This window comes from Calliphora vicina, chromosome 4 (genome assembly GCF_958450345.1).
Source record: "Calliphora vicina chromosome 4, idCalVici1.1, whole genome shotgun sequence".
In the NCBI taxonomy this organism is placed as follows: Eukaryota; Metazoa; Arthropoda; class Insecta; order Diptera; family Calliphoridae; genus Calliphora; species Calliphora vicina.
Genome location: NC_088783.1, coordinates 8,758,513 through 8,771,265, shown reverse-complemented (window position 1 = coordinate 8,771,265; position 12,753 = coordinate 8,758,513). Strand labels below are relative to the sequence as shown.

Here is a 12,753-nt window from a genome sequence, read left to right as displayed (position 1 = left end):
CGTTTGTAATTTCCACAATATAATTTTCCGGCTCTATAAAGTATATATATTCTGGATCCTTATAGATAGCGGAGTCGATTTAGCCATGTCCGTCCGTCTGTCTGTTGAAATCAACTTTCCGAAGCCCCCAAATAACTTACATTCACTATTCATACATCAATATCACCGGAATTCTTCCGGCTACTTAAAATCGAGAAAACCGGTCAACAAATGGCTGAGATATAAGAAAAAAACCAGGACGACCTCGATTTTTGACCTATTTTATCTACATATATCTGGATTACTAAGTCATTAATATAGACAAGTCATTAATAAAGACATTTGCAACGACGTAAAACCATAGTAAGTTGGACCTACAATGGGTCAAAATCTGCAAATTATTTTTTAACCCGAAGTTAAAATAAAACTTTTAAAAATATTTAAAAAAAAAATTAAACAAAAAATTTTTTTTTTAAATTTAAAAAACTTAAATAACATATTTTAAAAAAACAATTCGAAAAAAAAATTTTTTCCAAAAAAATTAAAAAAACAACTAATAAAAAAAATAAATTTTGTTTACCTAAAAATATTTAAAATTTTTATTTTAAATTATAATTTGGTGAAGGGTATATAAGATTCGGCTAAGCCGAATATATGTAGCCCTCTTAATTGTTGAATTTGTAACTTTAAGAATATCGTTTCACTATTGCGAGAAAACAGATGCGTAATAGCAACCGAATTTATTGCCAATTTCTGAAATTGTATAAGAGGTAACGAAAACTTGGTTGCTTTAACTGAAATTTCTCTTGTTAACTTATTGTCTGTTGCTAGAACCGAAGAATTGAATGTGTGCAACAGAATCAATCGATTGACAACAAATTTGCTAATCAAAAAGTACTTAACAAAGTGATAATTGCTATATGAGAACCCCTGTATATTTTTGGTAAAGTATAGTGTCATTTTGCAAGCAAAAAAGTAAACAATGTAAAAAATCAGTGGGAACATTTTAATAGCTTAGTTATTATATCCTTCAAAATGAATGAAAGTTTCCACATTTTCATCTCCGACCCCATGAAGTATATATTGTTATGTTTTAACCTTTTCAAAACGTTGGTTTATTTCCTTTAAATAAACTGGATCCTTTTGATTGCAAATAAAAGCCGTTTAGTAGTTTAAAGATTGTAACAACTCTTTATTTTTTGAAAATGTACAACAGCCACAGAATTAAATAGTCAGTCAATGTTTTTTATACACGTTTATAAATTCGCAGAAATACAGACACACTTTATAATGTACACGAATTCACTTTAAAATACAGCACACTTTAAGGCACTCAGTTGATGTTTATTCAAATAGCGTCCCTGATAAACTCACTAACTACAGCAACCTCTGCCACTATTTATTACACTGCCATCTGCACTCTAGATTGCTCTTTAACTGTCAAAGCTCGTATATTCTAGAGCTTTCTAATACGCCATCTGTGGTGTACTTTCTACAATGTTCTTTAACTGAATATTCGAATTCGAATATACGGTCGCAGTAAACAGCATTGCCATACTTACGATCAATGGTCAACTGAAAGCTTTTATTCAATTTTAATAATGCCTACAGATATGTTACAGTTTGCTATTACAGCACTGCTATTTGAAAGCATTATGCTACTTTTAAATCAGCCGTTAAAATCGTTATAGTTGAATTCAAGTACAATTTCGTAACAATATATTCTGTATCTTTAAAGACAGCGGAGTCGACAATGTCCGTGTCCGTCTGTATAATAGATATATAACGCCATAGTAATTCATCAAACCACCAGTAGAGGGAAAAACTCCGTTGAGAAAATCTGACGGTAATTGGGCAAGAAATGCTAAGGACAAAGCATTAATTTTTGCCGAGCACCTACGTAATGTATTTAAGCCAAATCCACCCAACAATGATTTTGTACTGGAAAATCCTCCTGTTCATGAGAAAGCGGATGATCATATTAGAGTAAGTCCCGAGGACGTTCGAAAAGTTATCAAAAATAACACAAATACAAAAAAATCTCCAGGATATGACAAAATTACACCATCCATGATTAAAAACCTACCGAATATAGCTATAATCGTGCTATCTGTATTGTTTTCTGCGATCATTAGACTAGGCGTTTTCCCAACTAATTGGAAAATTGCTCAGATCATAATGATACCTAAACCAGGAAAAGATTTAACAATGCCGTCTTCATACAGACCTATAAGTCTACTGCCATGCATATCAAAGTTATTTGAGAAAATATTGCAATGTAAAATTATGCCATACTTAAATAACCAAAATATTATCCCAGTTCATCAATTTGGTTTTCGTGAACAACATGGAACCATTGAAAAAGTTAATCGATTGACTGGAGAGATCAGAAAATCTTTTGAAAATAAAAAATACTGCTGTGCTATCTTTTTGGACATCGCTCAGGCCTTCGACAAGGTGTGGCATAAGGGGTTAATGCACAAAGTTAAGTGTCTACTGCCACCAAGTACTCATCGATTGCTGGAGTCATACATATCAGACCGAGTTTTTAGAGTGAAATATTGCGATTATGTAACAGGAAATTATGAAATTAAAGCTGGTGTTCCACAGGGAAGTGTTCTCGGACCAACACTTTATTTGATATATACTTCTTGCCTGTGTGTGATGGACTTACCATATCAACATTCGCTGATGATACGGTAATACTTAGCTCACATGCAGATCCGCAGGTAGCTTCTACGAAATTGGCCAATTATCTGAGACTCGTGGAGATATGGTTGAATAACTGGAGAATACGAGTAAATGAACTCAAAAGTAAACACATCACACTTACTTTCAGAAGGGGTGACTGTCCACCTATCACACTAAATAACATAAACATTCCACAGACAGATACTGTTATATACCTTTTAATTCACTTGGATAAGTAATGCAGATTCGATAAATAAATAAACGTTAAAAAAATAGTAATTCAGACCTACAATGGGTCAAAATCGGGAAAAAAATTTTTTAACTTGAATTTTTCTCCACCAAAAAAATTAAATTTTTCACTAATAAAATTTAATAATACCATTGTCTACCCCATTTTACAACATTCAAGTCGCTTCCTTCACGGGTTATCCTTATCTGATTGATCTCAAATTTTCCAGCAGTTAGTTTTAGCTACTGCTGAACAATCCAAAGCAAATCTATTTTTTAAAGGCAGCTCTAATGAACATATAAAAAAAAGAAATGAATATTGTAATACAAGTATGTGCACATATATAGAAAAATAGAATAGTATAGAATTTCTGCATAATAAGAATAATAAAATTCAACTTTTATTTTGTAATGCCTGAGAACAGAGATACAAACAAAAAAATATCCATAAAAGAAGAAAAAACAGTAGACATTAATACGAATTTAATATGCCCAACTAAATACAAAGACTTGTGATGTGTTGAAGAGAAATATAATATTTCCTTAAGTATTTATTAAAAAAATAAAAACATACATACATATGTATTTAAAGAAATGGGTGAAATGTATATTTTAAATTATGTTTTTGTATAAATTGCCTAATATATAAATTATTAATGTTTGAGGAGGATTCTATGTTATAAGGCAGCTAGACATATACTTGTTAAGGGTTGTTTGGTAACAGTTTTAATAAATATCTTTAAAGTATATTTCCGTTAAAAAAAATTAGACAGATGGTAATCCTCTTCCGTCTCCTGTTAACCACGAGGCAACAAGACTTGTAAATATTTATATTATTGAAATTGAAAATTTTCAAATGTGTACTCCATAAATAATCAACTTTAGTTCTTCATTAACTTTGGTAGTAACTACGAATCAAATTAAAATGAATTTTTCCAAATGAATGAATAAATTTTGAACAAATTTCAGCTACTAGCCCGGTTGCATTATATTTATATAATTTAAAAACAAATATTGAAATTCTCATGAAATAATTGAAAAAAAGTAAGTGCAAAAAAAAAACAAATTGCCATCAATTTCTATAAGCATTAATAAAATCCATATAAATTTAACAAGGGAACTTAATCCATTGTAATATAATCAGTTTCCATTTCATGTAAGCATGTGTGTTCCTATCAATATCATTCAAATATAAAATATCCTTGAAATACAGTCACGTACACAAATAGTCACCTAATAAACCTGTTGCCATTTTTGTGTATGTTTTTTTTAATGGCACACGCAATATAAACCCCAACAAATTTAATTATTTATTCGGCATATTAAGTTAGTAGAGATAAAAATCAATATGTTCTTATTTGGCATCATGAACAAAGAACCCTTATAACTCAATTTAAGAAAATTCAACGAATATCAAAACCTTTGTGGAGCCCATTGCTGGTGCAAATTGTAAATAAAAAGTTTTAGTTTTGTACACATTTTGCTACATTGAGTTTTAGTTTAAGTAAGCATTTAAGTGTAACTAAGTATAAGAGGAAATATGTTTGTTAAAATTAAATTCTGTATGTTGATCAAAAATGCCAGATTCCAATTTTGTCCGTTAAGATAATTCATGAAACTGCTGAAGGATGGCACTCTGTATATAAAAAGTATTAAAGGTGGTAGGACTTTGATTGTCAAGACAATTTAAGAATGTTTTTTCCAAAAATTACATACCCTACACTATGTAAAAGAGCAAAAACATTTTTCTTTTAAAATTTCAATAATTTATATTTTTGAGTGATTTTCGGAAGTGGGCCTTATATGGGGGCTATGACCAATTATGGACCGATCACAATGAAATTAGGTCGTGTGATTTATGTCTCTATGATAGTTTACTATTTTGAATTTTGTGAGTATACCAACATTTTTAAGCGATTTGTGCACGTTAAAGTGATTTTCGGAAGCGGGTCTATATGGGAGCTATGACTAATTATGGACCGATCGTAACAAAATTTCGTGACATGAATTTTATATATATAAAACTAATTGGAGCGAAATTTGTGTAGATACATATATAAATTAAACATTTATGACCGATAAAGTCCAATTTCGAGAGGACATTTGTATGGGGGCTAAGTGAAATAATGGACCGATTTCAGCCAGTTTCAATAGGCTTCGTCCTTGAGCCGAAAAAATAATATGTACCAAATTTCATCGAAATATCTTCAAAATTGCGACCTGTACTCTGCGCACAAGGTTTATATGGACAGCCAGCCGACCAGACGGACGGACGGACATCGTTTAATCGACTCAGAAAGTGATTCTAAGTCGATCGTGATTCTAAGTCCCCACTATGGTGGTGTAGGGTATAAAAATTAAATGGTCCATGTATGTAATGGCATCATGTGAGAACAGCTGAAACGATTTGGCTGATTTTTTTTTGTTCGATTCGAAATTCGGAAATTCCGGGTAAAACTCGGAATTTTTTTTTTTTTGAATCCAGTCTACTGTAATAAAAAAGCTCCCTAAAGTATGCAGAATAAATTTAGATATTTTATTGGGTTGGAGAAACTTGAAGAACTGACATTAGTAAATGCTACCGGGCGAAGCCGGGGCGGTCAACTAGTAGTGAATAAAAATGGACGCTTTTCTAAATTAAAAGAAATTTATGATATATTTTTGTAGTTGATAAACAAATTCAGCAGCAACTTCAGCCACATTATTACTTGCTTTTAAGCTTTTACTTGGCCATAATATAGCCAGACAGTTATTGACTTCAATTTAAAACTTTTATAAAAAAAAAGTTTGTACATATCATGGGGAAAATGTTTCAATCAATCGATAGAAGAACATTAACTACTGACTTTTATGTATATCAAACAAAAAAGGAAAATTTTGTGATAATGAGCCAATTCACTTAATTGTGAATAAATTCGAAAAGAATCAATCGATTTTTATGGTCAATATCTCATTTTATTGCTATTATATGTAATTTTTCGATCAAGCAATAAACCAGAACAATTTCTGCCATTTTCGATTTTTCAAAAACACAAAAATTTGCAATTTTCACGTATATAATATAATATATTTTTTGCTTCAATTTGTTATTATAACTTCGAAACTACCTAGCCGATTAAAGAGCAATATATAAACGGATTTAAAGATTATGTGAATTATAATAAATTATTTGGAAAAACATCTAAAAAAATTCTCAATTTTACAATAAAAATTTAAAAAAAAATTTTCCTTAGAAAATTATTACGATTTTTTTACCCTGTATTATTATATTGTTATACCACAATACCGTTGTAAGAAATAATTTAAACTGATTTCAAATTTGTTAAATATTATTAAACCAAAGACTTTTTAATCCCTGCATCAAACACATACAAGCAATTAAAATGTTATTCTTCCTTTGGCTTCAAAATTTTGTTATTTAATTTAAAAAAAAAAAAAAAATATTTAATGGAATTTAATGTTTTTTTTTGCATTGAAGTTTTATAAAAGGTTTCTAATGTAATTTCTATCAAACTCACAACCGCACACAAATATTTTGTTTAACAAAGTTCATAAAATAATAATTTTTCCAGGAAAATTTTAATTTCTATGATGTGATATTTTCGGAAAACACTAACCAAGAATCCAAATAACAATTGTATTCAATTTCATATTTGGGCTTTAAATTCTACTTTTCTAGCAAATTTTATTTTAACTGCATCAAAATATAACAAACATACAAAATACTTGAAAAATAGTTCATGAATAAAATTTTAAGAACAACAATAAATTATTTCAATCGCATTCCAATGATTATTAACCCTATAAATGATGTATACTATTTCATTTATAGGGTTAATAATCATTTCTTATGGTAGTAATATTCCCTTAAATCTACATAATAATTTTATGCTGTTATATTTGAATATCGAACCGCTGTTTCTACAATTATATGATTGCTGCAATCATGTGAGTCATATGTTTAACATATTAATGTTGACGCAATCATATTGTTAAAAAAGGCTTGTAATCATATTGAAAATATTGCGGTGATTATGTAAAACTATAATTTTTCTCTGGATTATTCTACCATTTTAACATTTTTAATAGTTTAAATCATTGCTCTTTCTTAACCCCCTTCATCTGTTAAAGGGTTAAAATGCAGCAATAATAAAATTACAATAGCTACAATGGTACTTACAATATAAATTGCTTTTTTTAACACTTTTACTACTGTGTACTATGAAAGCTCTTAGGGAAAAAAGTTTCATATAAAAGCAAAATATGCACATAATACATTGAGTATAAATATATTTAGATCTACTCTTACTATTATTATTGTTATATTGTTGATGTAGTTTTTGTTATTACTTCCGTGTTTTTTTAACTTTGGTTTCTTTGCAGCAAATTAATAGAATGTATGAGTAAATAGTAGTTGTAAGTAAGCTTAAACATTTCCTTTCTATAAAAAACTTTTTAGTCTTTTTGTAAAGCAACAGCAGCAAAAAAAACCTATTACTACATATCTAACAATCTATCTATCTATCCATCTATCTAAGCAAACACATGCATCAGTGTCAAGTTTTTTTCTCTTTTTTTGTTGCAATTGCTGCTGCTGTTGCAGTAGCAACAATAACTCTGAGTGTCAGTGTCAGAGTTACGGGATTACAACTGTAGTAAAAACTTACATACTTATTTTTTTTCTATTCTGTGCTATGTGTTTTTTTTTAGTTGTCTCTTTACAAATTGTATCTGTTTTTTTGTGCACAAATGAATCATGAAAATCTCCCACTCAAACAGAACAAAAAACGAGAGAAAAAACCTAAAAGTATTAGAAAATAACAACAAAAATATTACACCAATGTAATATTAAAAGATTAATGATGATGACATTTTGTAACTACAGGTAAGGTAGCAAAAAAAACTATAAAAAATACCAAAAAAAAAAAGATTTCTTTTTATATTCGAAAAATGCTGATTGAAAGAATAATCATATTGTATGAAATCAAATTGTGTAGGATGCAATTTTGCTGCAATTTGCAAAATATATTGTTTGATGTTGTTACACCTGACAAAATAGATAATGAGGGATTTTCTTCTTTTTTATTTTTGCTACACAAGTTTATCATTTTATTAGATTTGACTGGAAATTCTCAAGGATGTTTATACACAAAATTCATACTTTAAAAGAGTTTAAGTTATTTAAATAAATAAAGGGGTTACTTTGTCGAATCCATAATACATATTTTTAAACAGAGTAGCTTTTGTTTATTATACTGATGTAATTATCTATAAATGTGTAGAATGTAAAATAAGCATTCGATTTTTGTGGTTTTTGACCTCCAATATTTCGCGTAACGAATATTTGATTTATCAGGCTCGTTACAGAATTTCATTCCGATCGAAAGTGGAATCAGTTACGTATTTCGCGAAAATTTATTTCGGAATAAAATCATTTCCAGTTTCCAAAGTGTAATTGATACTTTTTTGAATATATTTATTTTTTTAAAAGTCTTAATCAATACATGTACTTCACTCTGCTTTAATATAAACAAGTAAGAAATTATGCTCGGTCAAGCCCGACCAAATAATACCCTACACTAAGTAAAAGAGCAAAAACATTTTTCTTTTAAAATTTCAATAATTTATATTTTTGAGTGATTTTCGGAAGTGGGCCTTATATGGGGGCTATGACCAATTATGGACCGATCCCCATGAAATTAGTTCGTGTGATTTATGTCTATATGAACGTTTACTATGTTGAATTTTGTACATTTATAAATTAAACATTTATGACCGATAAAGTCCAATTTCGGAAGGACATTTGTATGGGGGCTAGGTGAAATGATGGACCGAATTCAGCCTGTTTCAATATGCTTGGTCCACGGGCCGAAAAAATAATTGTACCAAATTTGATCGAAATATCTTCAAAATTGCGACCTATACTCTGCGCACAAGGATTACTGGACAGCCAGCCAGACGAACGGACTGACGTTTAATCCACCGAAACCGAAATAGGGGGAAAATGTTCAGGTTTATAGCTTTATCGTAAACCCAAATATAATAGCAACAAAATGAGATATCATTCATAAAAATCCATTGATTGTTTTCGAACATATTCACAATTAAGTGAATTCGCTCATTTTTCACAAATTTTTACTTTTTTGTTTGATAAAATTGGGTAGAATGTTTTTCTTTCGATTGATTGAATTTTGAAAACATTTTTTCCGTGCTATGTACAAATTTTCACAAATTTAATTGGATCAGTAGTTTCGGAGTTATAATAACAAATTGAAGCAAAAAATATATTTTTCATGTAAAAATATCCAATTTTTTTGGTTTTAAAAAAATCATGAAAAATCGAAAACTGCAAAAATTTTTTAGATTTATTGCTTTATCGCAAAGCCAAAAGTGTAATAGGAACAAAATGAGATATCGACTATAAAAATCGATAGATTATTTTCGAATTTATTCACAATTAAGTGTATAGAAAAAATATAGAGGGGAATAAATATATAACTTCTAAACGCTTAGTCCAATTTGAATGAAATTTTACATGCGCAAATAGGAAGGCTTGTCAAGCTCTATAAAAAAGCTTATAGTATCTATCAATTATCTCCTATAACTTAGGAGATATTCGTATTTGAAAATTAAATTTTCAATATTTTTACCCTCCTTGCTCCAGTTTTTTTATATCAGAGAGTCCAAATATTTCCCGAATTTCTTCATTTTTACCAGTATGCCAGTAGAGCATACTGGTATACAAAGATGATTTAATCAACTATAATTTTAGCTACTATAATTTGTATCACAATTACTTTTAATGCCAACCGCCATGGTGGTTAATAAACTAACCACCTCATTCTACTTCTTATTTTCTTATTTTTTCATAATAAACTAAAATTGATTAAAGTAAAAATGCAATTGTTTTGATTTTAAACTTAATTTTATAAAACCAAACGTCAAACGTTAAAAAAATTTTGTATGGAAAATATTCAAGTTCCAAACCCCTTTCCCAGTATTCTTCATACAAATTGCTTACGCTTCCAAACGCTTCGTTTTACAAAATGAGACCCTTATACTCATAAAACCCTGGCTGAAAAAATTAATATGATTACTTTGGATGGCAGGCAACGGTCTGACCGGCTATAATTTGGCTAAACCTAGTACCTATCATGAATTTTACATACAAAATAGGAGTTTTTTGGTCCCTTCGGTGTCGAAAATTTTTAAATATTTTTTCATTTAAAGTATTTTATGTAAAGTTAGCTTTTCAAAAATTATAAATTTTTTAGATAACTTAAAAAGAAAAGATAAACTTTTTTTTCAAAAAATTAGCTCACTATTTTGTATTATGAAATTGCCAAGGCCAAGAACTTACCAAAGTTGCTCATATAAGAAGACATTACTTTGATGATACTAAAACTAGTTAACAGGATGTGCACAAGCAATAGCCTAGTAAAGCAATTCAAAGTAATGCCATTATTGTGTAGTAGTAATTAAAAAGTATGTCATTATTTTACTAATTCTAAGTAATGTAGACGGTATGTGGTAGTCATTGAATAATATTGTTAAGTTTTAACCTTTTCAAAACGTTGGTTTATTTCATTTAAATAAACCGGATACTTTTGATTGCAAATAAAAGCCGTTTAGTAGTTTAAAATTGTAACAACTCTTTATTTATTTAAAATGTACAACAACCACAGAATTAAATAGTCACTCAATGTTTTTTATACACGCTTATAAATTCGCAGAAATACAGACACATTTTATAATGTACACGAATTCACTTGAAAAACAGACACTCAGTTGATGTTTATTCAAATAGCGTCTCTGATAAACTCACTAACGACTGCAACCTCTGTCACTATTTATAACACTGCCATCTGCATTCTAGATTGCTCTTTAATTGTCTAGAGCTTTCTAATACATACGCCATCTGCGGTGTACTTTCTACAATGTTCTTTAACTGAATATTCGAATTCGAATATACGGTCGCAGAAAACAGCATTGCCAACTTACGATCAATGGTCAACTGAAAGCATTTATTCAATGTTAATGATGACCACAGAGATGTTACAGTTTGCTATTACAGCACTGCTATTTGAAAGCATTCTGCTACTTTTAAATCAGCCGTTAAAATCGTTACATTTGAATTCAAGTACAATTTCGTAACAATATGTTATACAACAACTGATCGACATTACCTCAAATTTTCCGGGGTATTTTTGTTTATTGGGTTACACATACAACTATCTATCTATCTACACATGTACTATTTAAGATACAAAATTATTGGAGAATATAGATAGATTTTTTATTTTTTTTTTAATTTCTTTTGTTAAATTCATATCTAGTTATATTGTTTTTATTGAAAATTGCAATCAATCTATAAAAAAAAATATGCTTTTCGAAAATCAACATGAAAAACAAAGAAAATTATTTGTTCAATTTAAAACATTAGAAACAAAGCAAAAAATCTCTTAAAAATAATTATTTATGAGAAAAATTTGCCATTTTCAAATACAGCAAATGAACAAACTGAAGTGAAAAAGAAATCATAGATAAAAGTGCAATTTAATAGATTGAATTATGATGATGATGATGTTGTTGTTGTTGATGATAATAATAAGTTGTTAAAGTAAAAGTGCTGTACTTTTTTGTTGTTGCTGTAAGAGTACTAATACTACAGAAGATACATGTGTCTTCATATAAAGTTTGTATGTGTATAAGTACATGCTGTGTATGTATACACAGTTACACATACATATACAAGAAAATAATAATAATAATTAATAGTTTATATAAGTATAATACTGTGTGTATCTCTAGTTACATGTAAAATGTAAGTTGTATTTATGTTTGTGAACACATATATTTGTAGAATATAATTGAAAAACTTACCCGTATTATTTTCTGGTCATGCATTATTTTACGCACACAATTCACCAGGAATGTTATGACCATGCCACCCAATATTAAACCAAATACTGTAATAATAATAATCATATGTTCTGATTGCCCGTTCTTTCCAACCTGTAATTTTTAATAAAGAAAAGACAGCAGTAGTACAATAGAAATTATATAAAATGATAAAGAATTTTTCCATAAAATACAAATTCATAATGGCACGTGCACATTAAAGACTGTATCGAGTTATTTTTTTTTTTGAGAAATAAAATTAAAAAGGAATTTTATTAGCATTATTGTACTTTCTCTTCTAGGACCTCTTATTAACGATCTGTGAGTGAATTTAGATTTTTCATAATAAATCGATATTTTTGATTTTAGTCGCTTTTCATTTCTTATTTTGATATGAAAGTTTATAAAACTTTATACCAACATATATAGGAAATTTAGTTCTTAATAAAACATGGTTTTAATTATTCAAATCGGATTAAAATTGTAAAAGTTATTCAACTTTTAATTAACACCATTTTTAGTATTCTCTCCCCCAGCGCATATGAGTAAAAAAACAAAAAACTGTAGAAAAAAAATATTTGTAAAATTTTGAATTTAAAAGGGAAATTTTTTCGAACTTTTTTCAAAAAAGTTTAATAACTTTTGCACATACAAACCGATTTTAAAAAGTAATATCTAATTTTTTCTCATATAAAGTTGTCTTTAAAACACTGTGCAAAAAAGAATAGGTTTTTATAGGAAAAATTTAAATAACTACTGTTGAATTTGAAAAATTATTAAAAAAATAAAGTGAAACTTTTTATAAAAACTTACGCAATTTATTCGATATACATTTTATGCATACATTTTATGAAAGCTTAATTCTTTGTCTATCCACGATTGTTTAAAATTTTGAAATCAGTCTAAATATGTGTGAGTTAGAGGTACTAAAGTACTACGACCTACCCTAAAACA

General features: G+C 28.7%; 1 protein-coding gene across 1 annotated transcript in view; it reads right to left on the bottom strand.

Moving 5' to 3' along the window:
- Positions 1-12,753, bottom strand: part of Neto (Neuropilin and tolloid-like) — a 279,692-nt gene that overhangs the window by 44,358 nt on the left and 222,581 nt on the right. The window contains exon 11 of the mRNA XM_065508961.1: positions 11,782-11,913. Coding sequence (XP_065365033.1) covers positions 11,782-11,913 — 132 coding nt within the window. The remainder of the gene's footprint in view (positions 1-11,781; positions 11,914-12,753) is intronic.